Raw genomic sequence first — 27048 nt, 5'->3', positions numbered from 1 at the left:
CAGAACTGTTTAATGTCAGTTACAAATAATGTAAATTGGCCCCATTTTAATCAGAAAAGTGAGACTGATTATCTCTTGGCTAACTGCTAGTTGGTCAAACTATAGTGGCTATGTTTATGCAACAGGCCCCAGGTCTTCCTGGTGGTCGGAGGCGGTACTGCAGTTGTTCAAATTTCCCGGCTTGCTCCTCTTCCGGACCGCAGTTTCCTGTGTCTCTCCGTTTATCTGTTCTCAACTACTAGGAGCGGAGGACACCGTCGGTTCCGCTCATCAAAAATGCCTCACCACACGTTATCGCCGCATGCTAATGCCTTCTTCTAAGTGGTCACCTGGGGATTTTGACCCTGCCAAAAGAGCGATCATAATGCGTCAGTGCGCGTGTCCGGAGCCGCTGTCAGCTGTCCAGCTCAAGCGCCTGGAGGAACACAAATACAGCGCGGCCGGTCGCTCTCTCTTCGAGCCGCCCTGCCAGATATATTGGAACTGGCTGGTCCAGCAGATCCCGACGTGGGTCGCGCCGAACACGCTGACCATCACTGGACTCCTTGTTAACATATTAACTACGATCATTCTCGTCTATTACAGTCCCACGGCCACGGAGGAGGTGAGTTCAGCTGTCACTCAAAGTCACAGCGTGACGCGTTTCGTTCTATTTACATGCCCTGCTACGTCAGTTTTAAAAATAAACAATCATATTTCGAACCTCACTGCTCTCGGGGGTTCTACCTCAGGTAACGTTTCGAGTCTACACGTTTGAACATTTCTGGTATTGGTTTATCGATTCACTTTAAGACATTAATGCATTATGACGTTTTGAAAGCATTCTAAGCAGCTGCTTAGTCAGAGTTATTGACCGCAGACCCATGCAGATCACTATTTGTTATTTAGCTGTTGTAGCCTCTCTATTTGATTCTGGGCTACACTGTGACCCCACATGTTGTGTGTGGACATACACTGTGTCATATTTCCATAATCACAGACAATAGTCAATTGACAAAGTCCAGATTCCTGTGTTTATTGCTATGCAGATCTGGAGATTGCTGCTGAATGCACAACTTTAACCCACCTGTGCCAGGCTGGGAATAAAGATAAAGGGGGCTTAGAGTGAACTTTGAGCCAGAGACAATCGAGTTGGTCAAGCAGCCAGTATTACAATACAGAATGATATTATAAAAGCATTATAATTAAGCAACATTTGCATGAAGAGTGCTGCTGTATTGAAGAACGGCATAAGGTCATAGGTGATCACAACTGTGATGATATTCACTACTACAGCACGGTTACAAGTGCTTTTATCACATCGACTTAAAGTCTGAAGGTCTGAAACTTTTTTTGTTGTTGTCATAAGCCTAAAGTAGTGTTATAATTTTGTTGTAGACATTAAACTTTGCCATCAGTGGAATAAATTATGTTAAAAAATATTCAAGGAGAAAACTTATTTTAAATAGATAATATTTCTCAAAATTGCAGTTTTTTTTCTATCAAGCAGAATATATATACTACAATTTATGTTTTTTTTTAAAATGGGTTTCTTATGCTCATAGGCTGAATTTATTTGTTCAAAAATACAGGAAAATATTTAATGTTGTGAAATGATGTAAAATAATTTTTTTATGTTTTAATATACATTAAAATCTAATGTATTCCTGTGATGCAAAGCTGAACTTACATTAGCATATCAGAGACACACACTATCTATATTGTTTCATGCCTAATCTATAATTGACATGTTTATTCCCATATTTTATCTGACAAATAATCTAATATTCTAATCTTCTATTACTAACAGTATAATGTAGTATTAACATCTATATAAATGATACTGTACATTAATTATACTGTCATTAATCTTGGAATGTAAATGCATATGTCTGATATAAGATTGTGTCCTCTTCTCCTGACAGATGTAGGAATCACACCCACAGTAACAGACTTAACAGGGAAAATTATTACATACATTATCGCTTCAGTATTTTTCATTCAAAAAACTACCGAAGCCCTTTAATTCAAGCACACAGGGGATAGATTCTGTTTAGTGAATGTGCAGTGAAACCAGATTGTCGGCTTGTAGTCCCTCTGGGAAATCGACCCAGCAGGCCACATGGACCTATGCCCATTATCAGACTATTACACACACACACACACACACACACACAAGCTGCCCTTGATGTAACAATTTGTAGCCTACAGTACATTGTCTTCGCATTTTACTGTATCCACAATTACGAGTCATTTTAAAACACTTCACAATGTCTTATTGGTTATTCAGGGTCAAAACAAAGAAGGCAAAAATCTAGGGCAGGAAATTCCACCAAACTCCTCTAAGGAATGAAATCATCATATTAAATCATTTGTAGATTCTATTATTCTTTTGAATAATACATATGCCTGACGTGCTTCTTTCCAAATTTGCCTCTCTAAAGCCAATGAAATTATGGCAAAATAGCAGTGATAACGATCTATAAGAGGAAAGGAGATAAAACGGCTGTTTTGTGTCCATATTGTGAACCTTGACAAGTTTTCCTTTCGGTCTCACATGGAATGATAAAAGCCATCCGTATCTACAGTTAGAGGTCAAGGTTTAGTCTAAAGTTTTGTTTTCTCTCTTGGCACGAAAAACCTGAAAGCTTGAGTAGTTGAATGTAAGAAACTGCCAACAAAATCTCAAGAAAGAGCATTTAAAATGGTTATGATTAATAATGATTATGCCTCATTTACTTTAACCCAGTCAAACAAGAAGAACTAGTCATTCAAAATGCTTTCTTATTGAGTTAGTCTGGATCAATGTCAGTGTTCTAGCCTTTATGTTTGCTTTCATATCAACCCTTTTCAGGCTCCAGGTTGGGCCTTCTTTCTCAGCGCCTTAGGTCTCTTCATCTACCAATCACTGGATGCCATTGATGGAAAACAGGCCAGACGGACCAATAGCAGCTCGGCTCTTGGGGAGCTCTTTGACCATGGCTGCGATGCTGTTTCTACAGGTATAAGCGAAGCCAGACAACCTTTCGTCATTTAGTTATGGGTAATATTTAGTAGTGTTTTTGTCAAGCATCACTATTACTGCTTAACATCTATGGTTAGAGATCGGAACAAATGTCTCTTGTCTTGGCCCAGTAAAAAACAACTAGTTTTTAAATATTGTTATACTTCATATTTAATTGGACATTGGCTAATACTTTCATTGATTTGCAGTTATGCCATTTGTTGTTTATTATTATTACATACAGTATCACTCTAATTGGAATGCTCTCTTAGTGTTTGTTGCTGTGGGAACGTGTATATCCTGTGGGATCGGCGTTTACCCTAACTGGATGTTTTTTTGCGGCTTCGTGGGTATGTTCATGTTTTTCTGTGCACACTGGCAGACATACGTATCCGGGACACTCCGCTTCGGATTGTGAGTGCATTCATGGTTTATTCGCCTCAATTTACTTGGACCTGTCTGTGTGGTGTTATTTTTGAACTGTACTGTATTTTTGAATGTTTTCTGCAGGGTTGACGTGACAGAAGTCCAGATTGCTATTATAATCATGTATCTGATGACAGCATTTGGAGGAGTGATTCTTTGGGAGACTAAGGTACGTCATTCTCCACCTTTAGCATCACACTGAGCCTCTGAAGTTTCTTTTTCTAAATTGTTTTTCATTTATTCACAGGTTAATTTACATAATACCAACAACAAATATTGATACAATAAAAAAAGTGTGTGCATAATAACCTGCTTAATAATTATGCGCATCTGAATATAAGGGATTTTTCACTTCCAGCCCCCATTAACAATTATCATTTAGTAAAATGTACTTGAAAAACAAATATAATCAGAATATTATTGACTTACATAATAATTATGCATCCGCTATATATATTTTAATAGAATAATGTTAATAAAAACGATGAATATAAGTCAATATAAATATAATCACATCTTTTATTAGTTTTTATTTACATGTTTACTAATAATAATAAAAATAAGAAGAATGATGAAAATACATGTCGTCACAATATCTATATTTTTATTAATATTATTGTTTATTTACATGTTTTTTCACAATACTAACATAATAATAATAATAATAATACACTTGGGTAAATATAATATAACGGTAATATTATATAATCACATCTTTTTATTAATAGTTTTTTTTAATATGCATGTTATTCTAATATTAAATATAATAACCTCAGATGCCGTGTGACACTTCCAGTGTATACACCGTGTCAGAAATGTATTTTAAAAGGGTTCAACAGACTTTCTACATTTTATTAAAAAAAGAAATAAAATTAAAATCCTCCAAAACTGTGAATCATGACAGAGCACCTTTCTGAGTGTTTTCTTGAAGTACACCTGTCTTTTGCTCTCTGCCTCATCTTTGAGGACAAAGACTGTGGAAAGGTAAAAACTGCTACTATGGCTACCAGTCACCCACAGACATTGGCAAAAAAAAAAAACAGTCTTAATAAAGCTTGCTCAGAGCTGCACCCCTGCTCACATGAGACAGATAATAACAGCTGTTCTCATATTAATGCATTGCTTTTCTCATTCTTTCACCCAGGTGCCTGTTCTTGGTGTGAATTTGCAAACCTTTCCAATTCTCGGTATAATCGGTGGGTTTCTGTATTCAACCTACAACTACTTCTATGTCATTCTGAATGGTGGCGTGGGCAAGAATGGCTCAACTGTTGCAGTAAGTGCTCTCTTAAAAGCATTGGTTCCTATTGCAGTCTTGGTTCCTATTGCACTTTTTTGGCTTAGTTCTTATAATAGCTCAGTTGCCAGATTTAATGCAAGGCAAATATAAAAAGTGATCTCTTTAGGGTAAATAGAGCACCTGTCTTCCTCAGGACACCAGTGTATTGTCTCCTGGTCTACACATCGGCCTCATCCTCTCTCTGGCCTTTATCATCTTTAAAAAGTCCTACAGTCAGGTTTTCGAGCACCATCCTTGCCTTTACATCCTTACATTTGGCATGGTGATCGCCAAGATCGCAAACAAGCTGGTGGTGAGTGCTGCTGATGCCTTTATGAGCAGTCAAAATTATTATTTGGCCCTTGTCATCCAAAATGCATCAGGTGTTTTCAGGTATGCTTTCTTTTAAAGGTGGCCCACATGACCAAGAGTGAGCTTCATCTTCAAGACACAGCCTTCATTGGTCCTGGACTTCTTTTTCTAAATCAGTATTTCAACAGCTACATTGATGAACACATCGTGCTTTGGATCGCCATGGTGAGCCACAACCGTTACTGGGTCAATCACTGCACTTAGTGTTTTCAGTGTTTTTAAATGCAGGATCTGAGTCAAAACTAAACAAGTCTGTCTCTTCTCCATTCTGATGTTTAGGTGCTGTCCCTGGTGGATCTGCTGCGTTACTGCACAGGCCTGTGTCTGCAAATAGCCTCCCACCTGCGAATCCGGGTTTTCAGCCTCACCCCACAGGGCTCGCAAAAAGACTGACAATTTGCCCGGCGGGAGGAGGAAGCAGGACTTAAGGATGAAGACATTGTCCCGCTTCTCAAGCTAGATCAGGAGAGCCCCATCAACCAAAACCGCAACGGCCTTGACAGTGTGACCACCACAGATTAACAGAATTGAACGTTTTACCAGGTTTGACCATACCAGCTCACATTGTTTTTGTATTTTTAAACCCACTACTGTACGCAAGAATATATCACTGGATGAAAAGAAAGAGTTTAGACAACGACATGTCCAAAACTTGGCCTTGTGGGGCCAGAGGGCAGCTTAGCCCTTAAGTTTTCTGTTGCCCTGAAATGGTTAATTCTGTGCAGGAACACATTAGAAATTATTATAAGAATTTTTTTTTTTCAAAGGTTAAAAAAGGAAACATTGGTGGGAAAATCAAACGTTAACTGAATTTGAATTGGCCAAAAACTCTTAGCTCTTAGCGTAGAATCACTTTCCAAAATTTTTTGCATCTAATCCATTTGGTCAAAGATCAAGATATGAAAGGAAGGAAATAAAAAATAAATTGAAGAAAAAAAGAATAAAAAAATAAATGGAGGAAACTTTTTTCCACAATAGATTTGTAAATGTTATGGGTTTGAACAGGTTTGTCAATTTTTAACAGAAAAGGGAAGCTACAACTGCAATTTGGACATCAGTTCTTGTTTTTTTTTTTTAAACAAGTCCATTTTCGACATCGAAATATCCATTATTTCATTTAAGGCCCATTTGTTTAGGTCTGATCTTGATAAATACAACAGAAGCATTACAAACATATTTCTCGGTTTCAAGGCCTGATATAGTCGCCAAACTGCCAAAAAATAGAACCTTTTTTACCATGCAGAATTTTTACTGTCACTAAAAAAGCAGCTATTTGTAGATCATGTGACAATTTATAGAAGAAAATAAGCTCCAGAAAAAAAAACTGCCCGAACAGCCATTGTAGCGTAAAGAAAACTTTTTGTGATTGTCCAGTGATTACAGTGTATGTATTTATTTTAATGATCTGACTGAATTTAGTGTGAGTCAAGCCTGTTTAAAACAAAAATAATAATTGAAAGAACTTAATTGTCGAGGATTGTGGCTATGTGCTAACAACCGACTCATCTCTCCACCCCCCCCCCCCCTCTCCAGTCAACCAATTGCAGTCTGCTCAGATTTCCTAGTTGTGTGTTTCACTTCCTAGTGAGTTTTTGAGCATTGTCTTTTGCTCTGTTTTGAGGGATTTTGGGGGGTGTTGATCTTTTGTGCCTGTTTTGTTTTATGATGCACTCTCTGCCTGCTTAGAATCGTCTCCTTCCAAAGGGCTAATAAAAACAATAAATTTTGTGTGATTTGAATATAGCACCGTCTAAATTCCAGTTCTTGTGTGTTTTGGGGTCTTCATACTCTGAACATTTCCTTCTTCTGGAAGCAAGACTCAATTACACATAACAGCTAAAAATGTGACTCAACAGGAGCAAAGCATATCAATGCAGTCATGACTTTGAAAGATTTTTAATGAACATATTTGGCTGTTTCATTACGCTTCAGCATTCAGATTATGTTCTTATTTCATTAGCAAATTAGGCACTTGGTTTAAATTTACATTTGACACAAAAGTGGAAAAGTGTCTTAAAATAAAGAGACCTAAAATAAGTGTACTTTGACAGAATTTTAGCAACATACATTTCCAAAATAAAACAAAGATATGCTTGTACATAACAATTATGTATTTTCTAATATAATAAATAAAAATCAACAGGGAAACTCATCCCAGAACAGCATTATCGTTCATCACGTATCCTAAACTCAAGCCTGTTTTATCAGGCATGTATGCCCTGCAGAGGTTTAGGGTCAGTAGTCATGACATTTGAGCAAGTCAAGAACGATTCCCTTTGAAAGACAAGTGAAGGTGAGGAGTTAATACACACCAGGGCCACAGGCGATGGAATCTGAATTTCAGACAAAGTCAGTATTTAATGTCCCACTGAGAGACGATCATGTGAAGGATTTCAAGCAAAAACAACATGCAGTTAAAAAAAAAGAGAAAGAGAAGGAAATGGCTCATTTTTCATGATCCTTGCTAAAATTTCCAAGTATCCAGATTGCTATTCGGTTGTAAAAATGCTCCCGGAGATTCTGTGCCACTTTGGAGCAAGCAAGCATGAAAGACAAATTAAGACAAATGCAAAAAGCCAAACGCAAGGCAGAAAGTTCCAGCCGTGCATTAAAGTCCACCACTTTCATTCATGTGGTAAAGAAAGGCACTGCAAGGATGAGGAAGGAAAGACAAGACAAAGAGAACAAGAGAAAGAACAACATCTTTACCCTTGACATTTCCTTAGGAGTTAAAAATCCTATTTCAAATCATTACAATTCAGACACGCAAGGTAATATGGCAACACACTCGATATGGGCCACTGAGTTCAATTCACATTCAATAAGCAACAGAGTGTTATCGCTTGCCTCCTGGGCCCCTGCGTGTCTCACTAATGCCCCTTTGTGGAGGAGGCCTACAACTTCATCCAGTCACCTCCAAATGGGCATTTTTATCTGATGGCATTAACAGAAGTACGACTCTGGTACTTCAGATTCACAAGACACAAGCTCTGAGAAAGGAATAACCTCACACCCGCTCGGGGTTTGCATCATTGCTGACCCTGCGTCTGGGGAGAAGCCGCCGTTTCAACATGATCAGCTGAGGGACAGAAAGAAAAGGAAGAGGAAGGAGTGTCAACCAACCGGTTATGAATGCTGTAGGGCAACTTGTGACTGACACATGATACACACAAACACAGTATAGAAACAAGATCAACATATGAACAAAACAGGGAAGAAAGAGGAACAAAAGACTAATACCATAAAGACAATCTAGAATAAAACCGTATTCAGTTCAGTCACTATATTATTCTAATTAATAATTCATTACAAAATCTAATTTTTTTTGTGAATTTATTTGGGGGAAAATGCTGTTTTTTTGTCCACCCACTCTTTATTAAATTAAATTAATGCATTTAGCAGACGCTTCGATCCAAAGCGACTTACAGTGCATTCAGGCTATCAGTTTTTACCTATCATGTGTTCCCGGGGAATCGAACCCCCAACGCTTGACAACACAATGCTCTACCACTTGAGCTACAAGAATACTATGCATTATGTAGTGCTATTTAAAACTGTTACCAAAAAAAATCTATTATTTTATTAATTTTTAAATAAAAGTATGAACAATTTTAAAATAGAACTTTCTACAACTTTTCTGTATCTTTCAGAATAATATCCATATTGACAAATGTTGAAACAATTTAACACGCATTTTAATTTATACAAATTTAGCTCAAAATGGTTAAATGTGAATTGTGAACAAAAATTCAAACTGACAAATTAATCGACATATTTAAAGCCATTTCAATAATGTTTAAAATTATATTTAAATGCAACAATACAATAGCACACATTAATAAATCATTTATAAATTGGATTAAGCTTAAAGTTCACTAGATGGTTAGCATACTGAACTGGCCAGTGAAATATAAACACATTTTTCTTAAGCCAATTTGAAAATAATGGAAAAAGAAAAAGTGTGTAAAATGTTTTCAATATGTCCATTTATTTTTTAATGAAATTGTACTGATTAGTAATAATAAATAGATAATATTTAAAGAATATAAAATTTTTTAAATGTATAACAAAACAAATTATAATTAATTAACATTAATGATTGGTTTCATAGCATTTTAAGTGGCACTTCAAGCCCATCAGAACCCCTAACTAATAATACTTTTAAACATTTTAATTATGAGAAAAATGAGTGCTGTATACAAGCAGGAATTCCAAGAAAAGAAACAGGAAGTGGCTATATGAGTTAATGGGAAAACTGTAAATCTTTTCTAAAGATTGTAATTCAGCCTGTTAATGTGCTCATCTGTCAGAGAGGAGCATGCAGCCGAACATGACATGGCTCTACATGCATGTGCGGCAGCAGAGCAAGCACCCGCTGATAATGCATCACCTCCATATGTGTACTTCTGGTGAGTGTTCACATTACTGTTCTGTCACTAAGGACAGATGAAGACACACTGGTCCCTTAAAAGGTCACCGTGACCATTAACCTCTCCAAAAGACAGAAACCTGACCCAGCAATTAATAGTGTGACTATTTGCTGCAAGCTGCCTGGTTAATCAATCATCAGGATGATATTTTTGCCTTTACTATTTCCTTAAAAGGACACAGAGGGTTGCTGGTTAAATTTGATATATTAGTTGCTAATGGTAATGAGACTAGCCAGACTCCACTGGACAATGGATGTGTAAGCCGAACCGTACTGACCTGCTCAGCAAAGAACGACATGACAGTGAAGACGACTAATGTCACCAGCACACAGTGGGTCCAGAACTTCAGCTTGTCCCTGTATATTCGCCTGTGAAACAGAAGATCAAGGCTGGTTAGCCCGTTACATGGTAGATGCAACTACACAACTATAACTACACAATCTGGATCCAACAAGCATCATTATATATGTTGGCAACAGTTCAAAACAATTCTGAATAGATCTACAGGTATAGAACTTCTTGCCGTTTAATCTAATCACTCCAAAAGTGAAGTAAAACTGCCAAACCATTTAAGAATATGATTCAATGTCAAATATCTAATCTAATCTAATACAATAAAATATACAGTACTGTGCAAACGTTTGGGGGTTAATTTTAAGTCTTTTATGCTCACCAAGGCTGCATTTATTTGTTTAAAACCAGATATATTGTGAGAAACATATGTTATTATTACTATTTATGTTGAAAACAGCTGGTGTTGCTTAATATTTTTCGTAAGACTATTGTTGTGTTGCTTAAAATATATTTGCAACAGATATCTTTTGTAATCTTTATGATCAATTTTATGCAGCACTGCTCAAATATTAAATACATAATACATTTAAGAAATATTATTAAAAATCAAAACATACACCATTTCAAAAAGTCTGAACTGTAATGACTCCAAAAATGTCTACTATTATATAAAAAACACCTTAATACAGTGTAAACACCTCAATCATTAAATCATAAATATCACTATCAAATGATCTGATTTCATATCAAAATTATCTGGTACTTGAATACTTTTTTTGATCTTGGTGTGCAGCTCTGCAGTCATACATTATATGATTTTGGTTTGGTGGATAAGTTATTAAATAGTAATAAATAGTTTTGTTAAAAGTTAAAAAATAAATAAATAGATGAATAGGCTACATTATTATTAATATAATAGATAATTGAAAATATTTCTGTATAGTTATGTTGAGTTCATTTACTGCTGTCAGCATTCAAGGGCAGGAATAGTAATGCTCTCTTAACTCCTGCCAGATTCAAAACTTTATATTTATCATGAGCGTGATTGACAGTTCACAGTGACTCAAGTTCTGTTGACATGCAGCAGGCTTTCAGAGGTGAGAGGGTGACAAGGTGATATCATCATCTGCGAGGAACACAGTTCATTACTCTTTTGTCACCAGCAGATCTGCAGATACACAGGTTTTAAAATCAGCCTATGGGGTTGCCTGAGTCTAGCAGTACCCAAAAATAACACCCTGCCCGGGGTCGTACAGCAACTGCAAAATGAAATTCCAGGACTTTAAACACTACATAGATCAGAGATCTCACTTATCAAACAACATTGTTATTATCTTTCAAATTCTATCCAAATAAACTAATAAATCAAAATGCTACAAATAAAGTGCAGCACAAAAGCATGCAATGACTGTGTCAACTTTAACATTTGAAAGGATATTATGGTAAAGTTATCGCTTTCCTTATTCAGACTTTTTTTTTCATGAATATATGACTGACCTGAATAATGAAAGCTGTATCATACACATGGGAAAAGATGAGCTTTATCACCACTTAGCAACACTAGAGTGTGCGACAATACACTTAGCTCATGAGATACACAGATACTTGGTTCACTAGAATGAGATAATATTTTAATACTATTTTTACCATTTTTTTGTTTTATTACAAAATATTTGTCTTTTAAATCGCGCAAATCTAAACAATGCAGTTGTATTTTGAAATATTTGAACTAATCTAGGGTTATAACTAATAATTGTTTTAGTAATCAAGTAATCTACTTATTATTTTGACAATTGAGTAATACAAATAGACCTAAGTGAAAAACAGGCTTTAGGATGACTATTTATATATAAACTAACGATGAAGCAATAATAATTGGTCTAAATAAATTATTAAAACCAAGTAATTACACGTTTTTTTTAACAACACTGATAAAATAGGCCTACATATTTTACAACTTTGAAAAACAACAACACTCATTTTATATATACTGCCCTTTATACAGTATTTTTCAAGTACCTTCTCAAAAATATGGCTGTTTTCAAGGGTTTTCCAGGACTTAAATTTCAAAAATTCAAATTCAGGTACTTCAAGCACTTTAAGCACCTTGTACTGCCCTCGGCCCAACCAAGTCACACGTCTCTGATAGGGCTTTACGGGGCATCTGGGTGTAACAGAGAGCTGCTCTGGCTGGTTGAGCATGAATGGTGAACGCACTAGTCATAATTTCCAACCTATAACCCTCCAAAGGATCGACAGATACATAAACCCTTCTTCAACCACCTCCCCGTTCCCAGAAACTCTAGACTGTGTCGACAGCTATCACCCAACTTCTCACAGTGATGACAGGAAGGAACCCTTACCAGTATTCACAGGAGTAAAGCAACAGAAACAGGCTATAAATCAAACACAACTTCACACAACTAAATGTAAACAGACTTGTGACACTCGTTACAACAAAACCAAATATATCTCTACACCAGTAAACCATTATATTTAGGGATTAATGATCCGGAAAGTTGTGGAGACACGTTTTAAATCTTATTGGGTTGAAATACTGCCATTTGAAAGCTTAAAGTTCATTCAAAATGACTAATGAATGTGATTCAATTCACTCACCCTTCATGTTGTTCCAAACCCATATGACTTTCCCATACGAGTTTCTTCCATGAAACACAAAAGGAGATATTTTGAAATCTGATATTCATTTTTTCTTCATTTATTTAAATGAATTTTTTTATTAACAACAACAACACTGCTTCAAAAATCAAATTTTTTCTCCCACTGGAAGTCTTGCAGGTTTGGAACAACACAAGGGTGATTAATGATGAGTCTTTGGCTACAGTTCAGTTTATAAGTGTTTTATGTGGACAGATACTTTTGTTTTCTTTACACTACCATAAAGATAAAATAATTATTTATTTAGGTTTAATTGCTGCTATGCCTTTATTCCAAAACTTTAGTTTTTTTTTTTCATGTCGATTAGGTCCATTAGTTTCATATTGAACTATTAACGCTCTTTCTGTCGAGGATGTCACTAAATTACTCCTATCAGACTTGGTCTGTCCTGATCTGTTCTGTTCATACTTCAGATTCAGTAATGAAACTTGAGGTATGTACACAGACCTGTTTGACTTGTCTTTGTTAAATGCTTATTTAGGTTTCTGTCTTTTACACAAACATGCATTGTACGGCTGCTTATGACTAAACTCTTACCACTCCTGCAGCTCTGTCATGTGGAGGAAACGGTTTCTGTATTCTCTGGGCAGCTCAAACTGAGAGGGCAATGGGAACATTGATTCATAGAAGTCCCTCAGTACAGCTTTGACTGTGCTGGCATCCTTATGGCTGTGGTCAATATTGTCATTCAAGCAGATAAACTTCCTGTAGGCAAAAAAAATAAAAATTAAAAAAGTGGATGAGGCTTCCCAAAGTGTGAAAAAAAGGAACGAAAGCCCCTGAATGTACCTAGGGTTCTTTCTGATGTCATCAAGCTGTCCCACTACATGAGAGACGTTGGTCCGTATCATCTTAAAGGCGATCTCCTCTTCGCCCATAATTTCAAATCTGAAAAGAACAAGAGCCTGTATAACCAACCCAGCCTCATAAGAGATTCTGCTGAAGTGTTTTTGGGAACTTTTTAGGAAATGAAAATCCTACTTGTATTTATTCTGGTCCTTGAAGGCTTTGTGGATCCTCTCTGTGATGGGATTGCAGTGGATTACTAAACCTTTTGTGACGGGTGGCTGTAGGAACATCAAAACACTGATTTTTTTTAACAGTATCAACAAATGCACAGACAGAAGAGCCGATGATACAAGATAAGCCAACCATGACAATATTATAGTGTGCAGCCTAAAGCTATTCATTGACAAGGTGATGATCACTTAAACATTTTGTGAGATTTTATAGTCTAATATTTGACTTGTATACTTGTGTTGGAGTAAGACTTTGCGTTAAGACTTTGAACCGTGGCTCTCACCATGCTGGGGTCATAATAGGCCTCTTGGGTTGGGCTGACAGTATGGAGCTGTGTAAGGTTTGACGGAAGAGACTTGGAGCAGTTTATAAGCATCTGCTCCAGACTGGTCAAATCCTGGTTAGAGTCAAATAAACAGACATGTCGTTCTCAACATGGGTAGGACAGACAATCATGTCATGACCAAAAAAAAAAAGGTATAAATGCCTTGAATTCACTTTTGTTGTGTACATATTTGAGTGTCAGGCTACACTGTTAATCATTTAATTTCTATTTTATATATACATATAAATTTTATAATATAAAACAATTACATAATTAACTTTAAATGTATTTAAATGACATTTTAAGTGGAATTAAATAAGACTATGAAAAAAACTAATAAGACTAAATTAAAAATTAAAATATATTTAACAGCAATTTTAAAAAATGGCATTTTAAATTCAAATAAATTACAATACATATTAAATTAAACAATTATATTTTAAATAAAATAAAACCACATTTTAAATAAAATATATTAACTGTATAAAAATGTAAATACATTTTAAATTAAAATAAATGAAACTATCTTAAATTAAACATAGAAAAAAATAAAAGTCTATATTAGAATATTACATTTTAAATAATATATTATTTTATTAAAAAAAAGTGTACCTGAAGGCTTAAGGGGAGTTCATGGATACGTGTGGCCAATGTGCGAATCTCACGATCAGACAGCACACCAGAGTGGTCTGTGTCAATTTCGTCAAACATTTCTGATATGTTGAGCTGCTGCACTGCACTCATCAAGAAGTAGAAATAAGAAAAGGCAAACTGCATGTCCTCTGAGTGACGCACACGGTGGGACGAGGTCTTATCAAACTCCTGAGGGAAGCTGAAGGAGCAAGATATCGAGACAAAAAAATATATATATTATTCATTTACTTTTCACTAAAGGAACTTTTGAAGACATCTGCATTTCGGTGGCAAAAATTTTGTTGCATTACTTTAAAATCGCTAAATCAATCTAATTTATAGATTAACATTCAACTGGTACACAAGTCTGTGTGTGTGTTGTGACTCTCACGTGTCCTGTAGTTCCTGCATGACAAGCCTGTCAATCATGTGAGGCATGTGGGCAGGCACTTTGCGGGAAGTGAAGCCGAACTGAGCATTCAAGAGTCTGTTGACATAGCGGAGTGAATCTGCAAAAGTGTCACGCAACCTGCGTCCAGTGGCTGTCCCGTCAGCTGCATACTGCAGTTCTCTCTGTAGATGCTCCTCTTCCTGTGATGCACAAAAAAGACACATTCAAAGATCAATGAACGGGAGATATTGCAATACTTCGTAATACTCGAAACCAATACTCAAGAAGTCCTATCTTTAAGTTACAAGAGACAGTTTTGTTTACTCCGTTCCGGTGGCTCAGTGGAAGAGCATTGCATTAGCAGTGCAAAAGGTTGTGGGTTCAAATCCCAGGACACACATGTTAGGTAAAAAAATGTTAGTCTAAATGCACTGTAAGTCACTTTGGATAAAGGCATCTGCTAAATGCATACATTTACTCTAGAACAGTGGCTAAGTTTTCCAGACCACGTCTGTAAGAACTTTGCCTTTGTTCACTTCATTTTACCGTGGATTCGTTTACAAGCAATGTGGTTTTAACCTAAAACACTGCTGCCATCAATGAAGGACATAGGCTGTCAAACACACAAAACTGTTAGCCAATCATAGCAGTGAGAGTCTACAATCAATCCACCACGCATATTCAAACAGAGTGTTCTGATGAGGCATATTACTTCTCAATTACAATGTTTTTTGATGTAAAAATCTTGATAACATTATAAGTGGACCTCAGAGAATTGTACAAAATAATATAAAAGGAAGTTCATGACCCCTGAAGTCTGGGGTGGGCAGACTTTTAGCCCTGCTCCTTGCGTAAGTACATGGGAGGTCTGCAGTTCAAAAAACTTAAGAAACCACCGTTACAGAACCGCGTCTCACCTCCAGCAGATCCTGAAAGAACTTCCTCTTCTCCCATGGAAGGAAACCACGGTCGAAGCTGGAGGTGTAATACTGGAGTTTACGACCCACCGGCCGCCCACGGAGGTGGGCTTCGTTTTCTGAATCTCTCTCCTTAGACATGTTTCCCATCAGGGTGTCAAAAAGCTTATGAGCGTGGGGTTTCTCTTTGCTGAACAATCTTAATTGAACCTTCGGTGTAACACCATCAATCTGGACTGGGATAAGAGATGGAGCACCAGCTGGCTCCAATTTAGAATGATTATGTCTTTCCTTTTCTTCATTTGCTCTTTTCACCTGATGTTGAGACTTCTGGTCTTCATTCGAGTGTTTTGCTTGCTCGTTCTGGTCTTGTTTTTCAGAGTTTTTATTGTTTAGTGAAAGCTTAGCTTTGTCTTTGTATGGGCCCAACAGCACTGCTTTGGTCAAATTAAAGCCTCTAATAGTGATGTCACCTAATGATAACTTCTCGTTCAGTTTCTGTAACTCAAACTTTACTTCCTCAGGCAAAAGAGATTCGTTTAATGCAGGCACCTGCACAATCTCTACACCGCCATGGGCTTTCTCTCTAACTCTCGGGCCTTGTTTTTTTTTGGGAACATTTTCAAACTCAACCACTGGTTCTGGGGTCACTATGTTCAGTCTGGGCTCTTCGTCTTTCTCCTGCACCGGATTGGATATGTTTGATTTGGGGAGCTCTCGGGTATCTACGGCTACAGAGAAAGTCATGGTGAAGTCGTGGTTGTCGGTACCCTGAAAGGTGATGTTGTAGTGGATCTGGGTGCCATTGTGTCCGGGCAGCAGCAGCAGGTGGATGGTCTTCCATTTGTTGGCGACAGAAGTGTGACGGAGCACTGGGTTATCTGCAACCTGTGCCTCAGACACGCGGTTAGCCAGGCCTGAGAAGCTAAAATATGGTCTGAGCTCTCCCTGAGGCAGGGTGTAAAGCGTCTGGTTCCTCCGGAGGACGACACGGTGCAGTTGGTTGAAATTATCTTAGAAATGCACAAACAAACAGAAAATTGTGTTAATTCAATTACTACTAGATTGAATAAGTAATAGTCAAATGGTTCTCAAACCGGGGGCCAGGAAATGCTGAGTTCAACATTAAAGTGTCCAGAACAGTTTAAAAAAAATATATATATTTTATATATATATATATATATATAAATATAAATGTTTTTGAAAGAAGTTTCTTCTGCTCATCAAGCCTGTATTTATTTGATCAAAAATACAGAAAAAAAATGTGTGATATATTATTACAATTTAAAATAATTGTTTTTAAATTTATTATACTTTAAATTATCATTTATTTCTGTGATGCAAAGCTGAATTTTTAGGATCATTATCACATGATCCTTTAGAAATCATTCTAATATGATGATTCATTATCAAAGTTGGAAACAGTTCTGCTGCTTAATATTTTTTCAGAACATGTGATACTTTTTTAGGATATCTTGATGAATGAAAAAAGTAAAAAAAAAAAGAAGAAGCTATGTTTTTAAAATATAAATATTTTGTAATAACAATATACACTACTGGTCAGTAATTTGGGGCAAGTAATATTTTTTTTCTTTCTTTTTTTTTAAATAAAATCAATACTTTTATTCAGCAAGGATGTGTTAAATTGCTAAAAAGTGATAGTAAAGAAAATATATTATTAGAATATATATTATTAGAATTATTTTTATGTTGTTGAAAAAATGCAGTTCTTTTTAACCTTTTATTCATCAAATATATTAGACAGCAGAACTGTTTCCAACACTCATAATAAATCAGAATATTAGAATGATTTCTAAATGATCATGTGATAGACTGGATGTTACATGTGACACTGAAGGCTGGAGTAATGATGCTGAAAATTCAGCTTTGCATCAAAGAAATAAAAATTTTTTTTACAGTACATTCATATAGAAATCTATTATTTTAAGTTGTGATAATATTTCACAATATTACTGTTTTTTCTGCATTTTTGATCAAATAAATGCAGGCTTGATGAGCAGAAGAAACTTCTTTCAAAAACATTAAAAATAGTAATGTTTCCAAACTTTTGGTCTGTACTGTATATATGCATGCACTTATGGATGGGCCTATTGTGTTAGAGGGTGAAGGGACTTCAGGTCAAAATTGTTGAGAAAACTAGGTCAAGACTCACCTTGTCCGCAGTCACCCACATCGAACCCACAAGCAATAACGTTGCACGCCTGGTCACAGAACTTATCTGCCAACCAAGAGTTAGCGCAGCCTTGGTTGCAGAAGGACACGCCTCCCAGTCCCCCGAGACCACCTCCGAACTGCCAAGGCTGCCCACCTCCGATTACAGCACCACCCGCTCCTCCAAAACGGCTGCTGCCTGCAGCACCTGCAAGGGAAAAAAAAATCAAGAAATTATGAATCAGAAATAAAGATGGGATCAGAAACATGCTATTGGTTCAAGAAATTAAACATGACGGTGAGTGAATAATGACAGATTTTTCATTTTGGGGTGAGATGACAGTGTCCAAGTACCATGACAGTCTCCTCCATCCCAATCACATGCAGAGTTGTTGCAGGCCTTGTCGCAATAGCCATCTTTGATCCAGGACCCTGGGCAGCCCTCAGCACAGTTTGGTACAGGCCAGGTGAGATACACCTGTAAACAGAAAAAACAGGTCATTATCAAAGCCAAATGAGTTGTAAAGGAAAATGGAAAGATTCATCCTTTAATAATATAATTCTCTTAGATTCACTTTAGATATTTATAAAAGTCTCTTTAGTTCACCAAGACTGCAAACCAAAACTGGTCTCTACTTTAATAATATTTTGAAATTATTAGTCATTCTTTTCCATTTTCAATTTTCAGCAGCTTTACTCCAGTGTTAAGTATCACATGATCCTTCAGAAACCCTTCTAATATTTGTCCCTGGACCACAAAACCAGTCTTAAGTCGCTGGGGTATATTTTAAGAAATAGTCAGAAAAACATTGTAGATTTTTCTTTTATGGCAAAATTCATTAGGATATTAAGTAAAAAAAATCATGTTCCGTGAAGATATTTAGCAAATTTGCTACCCTAAATATATCAAAACTTAATTTTTGATTAATGATGTGTAATTTTTTCTTTTATGAAATAGAAATGAAATTGAAATAGAAAGATTAAACAATGTAAAATGACTGCCACTTTTGATCAATTTAACATATCTCTTTTAAATAACAGTATTAATTTACTTAAAAAGGTAGTACTGTATGTATTCAGTAGTGTGTGTATTCATAGATCTTTTGTATGTATGCAGAATGTGCCTTACAAATGTGCATTTTAATTCAAATTTGCATTAACTGTTAGACATGAGGTTCAAATAAACAGCCTTTCTGACCTTTTGACCTTTAGAGTGGCTGTAGAAATCATCAGGCCACACTTCCTTGCCGAACATGACATCATCATTGAGGTAGATGAACTTTTGAGAGAGTCCTGGGATTCGGTGAATGTGGGTCTCTATGGCAGGAGAACTGAATGATGGCAGGTGAGAATGATTCTGAAAAATGTCCTGAAAGACAAATGCAAACAACATAAGACTTTGTCAATTACTGTAAATCTTAAATAAATACACTCAGTATTAGTATTAGAATGCATTACAGCACACACTTCTGGAGATCCTTTGGAAACGTAAGTAGTCTTTACTGGACACCAAGCGTCTGCAGAGCTTACCTGGTGAGTAACCACTGAGACACGGGGGTTATCCAGGTTAAGCCAAGACGGTATCTGACTATTGGTTATGATAAAGATGTGCCGCACCCATGGTGCGTGTTTTTCGATGGAACGTAGTGAATAACGCAGCTCTTCATTGTCTTCAAAGCGACTTGCAGATACATCCTCATCCTGTTTAGACTGAAAAAAAGGAAAACTGTTTATTATGAATAAATTGTACTAGTTAAGTAACTTAACTAATAGGTTGATCACTTATCAAGCACACATTGGCTTTGTTTTTACCCGTGTATGAAACTGCAGTGACTTGTACCTGTGAGATGGCGCTAAGGTCCCAGAAGAGGTACGCCGGACTGACTGTGAGCTCTTTTCCTTCCAATGTTAGGTTCTTCTTGGCCTGCTGGGTGAGTTCAGTAAAATCCTGCGCTGTGTTTAGGTGGAGAAGAGCAATACTGGCCTCCGAGTACAGCTGCAACTGAAGATATATACATACAGTATACAAACAGTCACTCAGCAGCACAGGCTACTTCCTGTAAGATCACAATATGTAACAGGATATATGATTTAGTTAATTAAAACTAGAGGGAAAAAACTTGAAACCCTTAATACATACACTAGCGTTCCAACGTTTGGGGGAGGATTTTTGGGTTTGTTTATTTTTGCAAGAAATTAATTTTTTTTTTAATTGAGGATGCATTAAGTTGATCAAAAGTTACAGTAAAAAATGCTGTTCTTTTGAAATTTCTATTAATCAAAGCATCCTGAGAAAAAAAATTATAGCACAGTTTTCACTTAAATATTAAGCAGCACAAATGTTTTCAACATTGATAATAATAAGAGATGTTTATTGAGCAGCAAATCAGCATATTAGAATGATTTCTGAAGGATCATGTGACACTAAAAACTGCTGAAGTAATGACAGCTGTCACAGGAAAAAAAAAAAGTTTTAAAATACATTAAAATAGAAAACGTTATTTAAAAATTTTATATTGAACAATATTGCTGTTTTTACACTATTCATAGCCTTTGTTAGCATCAAAAACAAGATATTATCAACCCTAAAGTTAGGAGTAGAAGCAGATGAAAAATGCAGCATCAGGACTCCACCAGGGCTTCCCCCATTACCTAATAACTTTGGGGAAACAGCTTTTATTCCCAGCTCTGGAGGTGGAAGTAAAACAACTTTTTTCCCCTTAATGCCTGCTTGTCAAAGTCCCACAATTTGTGCCCATACTTTTCAAATCATTCCCATGCCACTGATAAACCTACAGTAATAATACACATAGGAAATAGCACAGAACTACATTTACTCTTTTGGATGATGTTACTTTCCCCATCATTTCTAACTCCCTCTATCATATGGTTTAGAGACTCCAGTGATGATGAGTTTGCTTGTACGATCAGGTTTCCCTCAAAAAAAAAGTTTTATCACTTGTCACAAAGCTGTTTACAAGCACAGGGTCCTCATTGTTACAGTTCCCATACCTCCAGTTAATGCCAAATGAAGACAACAGAGTCAAAATAGTTTATCTATCAATAGCATTTACACAGAAAATGTGTTTCCAAGAACGCCATCAGTACCATACACTTCTGAAGAAGGCCTATTTAATCAGGCAGCAACACTACTGTCATCACATTAATGAAAAACAACCCACAGAACCCAAATAAATAATAGGGTAAAATAGTAGAATTTGGTGTTTAAAAGGTGCATATTCTATGTACAATTGAGACAACAGACAAAATCAGTGTTTAAAACAGTGGTCTCAAACTCACTTCCTGGAGGGCCACAGCTCTGCAGAGTTTAGCTCCAACCAGCTCCAAATCACACCTGCTTGGAAGTTTCTAGTAATCCTGAAGACCTTGATTAGCTGGATCAGGTGTGTTTGATTAGGGTATGAGTAAAACTGTGCCGAGCTGAGGCCCTCCAGGAATTGAGTTTGCAACCAATGGTTTAAAATTTTCAAAAATGTTCGCATATTTATAACTAAGGCATTATTTATGAATTGATTTTCCAATTACGGACATCCCCAAAGGGACAATTTGCCAACTTTAGCTTACTTCTGTTTACAAATTTGTCCCCAACCTATAACAAGTGGATTTGTCACACACACTTCAATGGCAGTATTTCTTGTGTAACTGTGTGTGCACTGGACAGAGGCCAAGGGAGAGCTTTCATCAACATTGCAAACAGGCTAACACACACACTATAAATACTAGTCACCCCTCAACACTCAACTTCTCTCTCTTTCTTTATCTGTTCCTCAGCTTCATCCTTTGCTATATTACCTTGGGTGACCCACATTTGGATTGTAGACGCACAATACTAAAGGGAAAAAACCCTATAGGAAACTCCTCATCCCTTCTTCAGAACTTCAATAATGAGCAGAACAAGACATGGAAGGAAAGTTGTGGAGCTGTGGAGAGCAAGAATGAATGAAAACAAAAATGAACAAGAAAGAAGAAAAACTAAATTAGTCAAGCAAGAACACATACAAAACAAGAAAAAAACAAAAGGAACAAACAAAAGCTAGAACAAACTTTTGCAAACAAGATTAAAGAAAAAAATAAAAGAACTAACTAAAACAAGCAAAGCTGGAAAAAAGAAAAACAAAAGCAAGAACAAAATTTTGGAAGCAAGAATAAATTAAAGAAAGCACAGATGAACTCAAAAACAAACAAAATCAGAGAGAAACAAGAGAAACCAAGCTATCTTGAACAAAAGCAAGAACTAACCAAGATACACAAAAGCAATCAAGAAGGTAATAGTGAAAGAAAACAAAAACAAACAAAAGCTATATAAACAGGAGAAAGACCAAACAAAACCAAAAACAAAAAAAATCAAGCAAGTACAAAGCAAAGAAATAAAACAAACAAATAAAGTATTGTGAGGTATACAGTGCTCTGTGGGGAAATAGTGGAGAGGTAGAGATAGAAGGTCATCTAAACCCTGCTGCCTTTTTCAAGCGCAGGCTGGCGCCGGGCCATTCCAAACAGTTGTTGTACTGTTAACCCCCCATCAGTCTACTCGAGTGACACTGTAATACCCTGAGCTCTTATCACATGACCGCAGACAACAGGACGGAGCCCACACATTGGCCTGACCAATGAGATAGACACTGATCCACAACATACAAAACACTGATTATTATTTCACAGATCAATGGATGGGAAATGTTTATGTAGCTTGACTCAAGCAATAGTTAATAATGACAAATATAGTAACTTCACTGGGGCTGTTGATGGATAAAGGCCAAATTGGGAATTCACAGAGAGCCGTGTCTTTCTAATGGATTTTACATTCTTGTGCGCCACGTTGTGGTCATGTCAAACACTGCATTCATCTGATTACCTTATTTGAGAGGTTTTTACCTGTTTGATTTTACTGGTCACCACAGCTGGTAGTTTGACCCGGAGCTGCTCAGTTTCCTTCAGTGATGCTGGGAACCCGCTCAAGTAGGCCAGAGTTTGGATTCGAACCAGCCCCGGAGCCTCTTTATCAGTCGTCTGTCACAGAAACAGACATTTAGACTCCATGAGTTTCACAAGACTTTTGTTTTAAGACAATACCTGTGAGAAAACTTTGCATACATATATTAAAAGCTAACGTTACATGATAATATTTCTCACAAGCGAGGAAACACCGGCGCTGTTCTTGAAGAAAATGAAATTAGTTGCTGCCGAACAATTTTGAGAGACACACAGACTCAGAGAGGTAATATACATGCTCGCTCTTATCTTATAACTTTAATAATATCTGCATCAACGGCTCAATCCTCCGTTTGCTAGGTCTAAAATGACGTTTTGGAATTAGCAACGGAGGCGTTGGGTGAGATGCGGAAGAAAGTAATCCTACTCGCAATAGAATTTTAAGTACAAAAAAACGGACAAATTCCTAATAATTCAATGGCCCGGAGTCAATTATTCCTTACTTAATGCCATGTCAGCATCTGGGGCTATTTTCATGGCAAAAACTTAATTACAATATTATGCAAATATCACAAATACAATGAAACCAAGCAAACACAGGCAAGTAATATTACACAAGATATGTCAAATTTAGCTCTTCAAGCTAAATCTTACTAAATTAGTCCTTTAGTGTCCTAAATTCATAAAAGAGCTTTCTACTTGCATTAAAACGGTGACAATCCAAAATAATATGTTTATTAGAAAGGGGGGTCTTGCAGAACCAGGGATGATGTAATCCATACAAAATCTACAGTGATGAGGGTTGCCAGGAACATGACTCAGGAATGCTAATAAAACCTTCATCTAAAGGACATTGTGTAAAAAAAAAAAAAAAAAAAAAAGAAGTTCCTCTTGTTGGTTAAAATTATTACTGTAGACATCATACAGCAGACATCACAACAAAAAACACAGTTCCCTTTTCTGAAAATGCCTTTATGATTGAAAATGATGATTCGAAAAGCAGCACAAGTTCTTTTGGTTTAGTTCTACGTTTTACTCAAATTTAGGTGTGGGATATTCCTGCTCATGTTTACCACTTTTTAGAAAGTGAGGTGACAAAAAGTCAATCCATTGTTTTGCAAGTATTTGATTATCAAAATGTTTGGAATAAGCTTTCATTTTTAAATTTTCTGTCTTAATTTTAATATACATTCCATTAATTTTTTAAGTGATTTTGTCATTTTCATTAGCAATGAGCTTTAATTAAATTACATTTTTATTTCAGTTTTAGTAATTTTGGTACTCAAACTTCAGTCAGCTCCCAATGCAACATTTCTATTCTTTATATTAATTTTTTGAGAAGTTCAAGTTTTAAGTTGTTTCTGTGGCTCACTGGTAAAGCATTGCATCAGCACAGCAGCACAAAAGATCGAGGGTTCAAAAAACTCAAGTTGGAAACTCCAACTTTAGAGTGGCATGGAAAGCAGAATTAGTCAATAAGAAGTGTTAATACAGCAGTTATTTTTCTCACCAGATAACCTCGGCTGATGGAGTGTGTCAAAGTATCCTTCAAAGCATCTGTATGGGCTTTTTCAGCTGCAACAGGATATAAAACTAAATGTTAGACTAACACCGAATCAGTTTTGTACCTGTTAATGGACAATAAAAGTCAATTTATATTACATAAATAGCTATATTATTTACTCCCAATTCCCATTTTATGTGAGACAGTATATGAGTCTACTCTATATAGCATGTAGAATCATACTTCATAAAAGTGTGAAGTAGGTTATAATTGTACCTTCACTATGAGAGTGGAAGAGAAGAACAGACACGCTTGTGGAGGAGTGGAGAGGTTTGGCCACCTGTAAGAGCTGTTTTGCAGTGGAGAATGCTGCTGAAAGTGTTGGCAGCTCCTTCAACGTGATGTTGGCAGGAAAAGCTGGATCCAACACCAGCACTGGGCCCATGATGCAGTGGGACAGCAGACATTCCGGCCTATCACAGGGCATAAAGACTGAATTAAAGCTATATAAAGCCATTCACTCTATTATTCTGTAGTGCAGCAGTTGCTTTTTACACAGGAAAGGGCTGGCGGCATACAAAACAACTGTGGCTGTGAGAAAGGCCCTGCTCGCTATGCAACAGGAAACATATAAACCACACCATATTCAGCTTGTTGCACGTACTGCGGACACATGAATAGGAGGAGAATTAAACCATTTCGGCTAATTTCTACTTATTTAAAACACTCACCTTCCCTTAGGGGCTTCAGTTATTTCAGATGCATTTTTCCCAAGACGTTCCCTAAAAAAAAAAAAAAAGCAAATAAAACACTTTTCTGAATAGAAACGGTACATGCAAATCCTATAACTGCATTTTTATTTGATTAAGTTATGGACAAATCTTTTAAAGTGACTTTTAGCTATTTATGGTGAGGTGTTAAAACGTTTGCCCCTCACTCATAATGGACAGGTGTATAATTCAAAATATGTTTTTTTGAATAAAATAACAAAACCAAGTAATAAATATGTCTGATCTAAATGAAAAAGAAATATTATATATGGTTTCATTTATGATTTAATAATCCATTGATCAAATTATTAATTCCATCAAATATGGAGAATGTTTCTGCAGAAAATTGCATGTTTATACCAAGTACAATGCTTTGTAAAAATAATTATTATATTTATTTACTTATTACTTTTTTTATTATTTACTTTGATTTATTAAACCATTAATCAAATGTAATTCAAAATACATTGTTTTTATGTACATTTACGTAAATTTAAATAATAAAATTATGGATAAAATTAGTAGTAACAGTAATATATATATATTTTTTTTTTTTTTTTTTTTTTTTTACGCAACATTATGAATTATTTCTTAATCCATTTATCAAGTAGTTAAATAAATACTGACAAATTTCTCCTGAGTTCCTGGGATAAATAAATACTACACTAACAGTCAGTGTGTGCTTTATGGGCGGGGTACCTCAGGGCCTTCTGTTCTTCTTCCAACTGCTGTCTCACTGCAAGAAGATCCTTCAGCAGGTCTGTGTCTGTGCCATTTACCCAGGTGTAAACCACATCAATGGGCATTGGTAGGCAAAGCCTGAAATTATACATTATATTATACATTAATGAGGCAAGGAAGGTATGTGATTCCAGAAACATACATATGAAAACCTGTATTTCTTTTTAAATCATGCATTTGAAAAAATAACAGTAACGAACTGAATTGGAGTCATTTCCTGATAATAAGCATGAGATAGCAGTGCATCTTAAAGAGTGGTCAGTTAAGACAGGGCTGTATTAGTGTGTGTGAATGAAGCAATGATGCTGGTTTCATGATCTGTTGCTCACCTGGTCTGAAAGGACTTCCCTGCAACATTATCTCTGTAGGAATCAAACAAAACATGGTACTGATCTCGACTCCACTCTACCACAACCTGCAAACCAAACCAAACAAACCCGGCCAGTTAGTACACAACACCAAACCATCTTTAAAAGCGTTTGTAAAAGTTTGATTTGCAACCTCTATGCAGCAGGTCAGAGTCAGATTGCACAATCAGCTTTGATCAGTCATCAGTGATTGACACAGAATGCAAAGATAAGAGGATCATACAGTACATGCATGGCCTGAATGCGAATCTCATGAAGACAGAATACTTCTGTCGGATGAATTTGACTCTGCTTGGTGTACTAACCTCTCCAAACTGAAAAGCAGACACTATCATGAGGACTATTCCTCCGAAGCACAGGTACAGTCCATAGCGATGAGACAGACAGGTGTATGTCTGCCGCTGCAGCAGTTTCAGAACCGAATTAATGATCAACATGACTCTCCCCGGCCATCAACATATCCTCCCCCGTAAACAATTAATTAGGACACATGTTTCCTTCGGTGAAATAAAAAAAAAAGCTTCATTACACAAAAACATACAATCACATGATCGCATGCTCAACAATCAAACGCTGTGTAGTTCCTCATTGGTAGTGATCAGGTGATGACAAGACGCTCGTGTAGATCTATGTGCATGGCATACTCGCTGCCGCCCTCTATTGATCAGGAGGACGACCAATTTATGAATGAAAGCAATACATTTAAATATTATATAACTTACATAAATTAAATCTATCATTTCATTTTCACAATGAATCATCGAATTTTATGTTATTAATATTTAAATATG

At 36.3% G+C, this 27048-nt stretch overlaps 2 protein-coding genes across 2 annotated transcripts; one reads left to right on the top strand and one right to left on the bottom strand.

The window, feature by feature from the left end:
* Window positions 1-197: 197 nt before the first annotated feature.
* LOC132098952 (cholinephosphotransferase 1-like) lies at window positions 198-6142 on the top strand. Its single transcript, XM_059505273.1, has 8 exons — window positions 198-604; window positions 2834-2981; window positions 3256-3397; window positions 3494-3578; window positions 4554-4685; window positions 4843-5001; window positions 5100-5225; window positions 5340-6142. The coding sequence occupies exons 1-8, from the start codon at window positions 302-304 to the stop codon at window positions 5451-5453; spliced, it is 1209 nt and encodes a 402-aa protein (XP_059361256.1). The 5' UTR covers window positions 198-301; the 3' UTR covers window positions 5454-6142.
* Window positions 6143-6940: 798 nt separating this feature from the next.
* On the bottom strand, window positions 6941-26864 carry LOC132098950 (N-acetylglucosamine-1-phosphotransferase subunits alpha/beta-like). Its single transcript, XM_059505262.1, has 21 exons — window positions 26563-26864; window positions 26219-26304; window positions 25848-25967; window positions 25110-25160; window positions 24655-24851; window positions 24385-24449; window positions 22818-22952; window positions 19762-19923; window positions 19452-19631; window positions 19120-19290; window positions 18276-18399; window positions 17923-18129; window positions 15750-16762; window positions 14833-15032; window positions 14421-14640; window positions 13767-13880; window positions 13445-13530; window positions 13253-13351; window positions 13001-13168; window positions 9768-9858; window positions 6941-8139 (listed from the first exon to the last, which is right to left on the bottom strand). The coding sequence occupies exons 1-21, from the start codon at window positions 26692-26694 to the stop codon at window positions 8068-8070; spliced, it is 3693 nt and encodes a 1230-aa protein (XP_059361245.1). The 5' UTR covers window positions 26695-26864; the 3' UTR covers window positions 6941-8067.
* Window positions 26865-27048: the final 184 nt, after the last annotated feature.

Source organism: Carassius carassius, chromosome 22 (genome assembly GCF_963082965.1).
Source record: "Carassius carassius chromosome 22, fCarCar2.1, whole genome shotgun sequence".
Lineage (NCBI taxonomy): Eukaryota > Metazoa > Chordata > Actinopteri > Cypriniformes > Cyprinidae > Carassius > Carassius carassius.
This window is presented reverse-complemented; position numbering and strand designations above follow the sequence as displayed.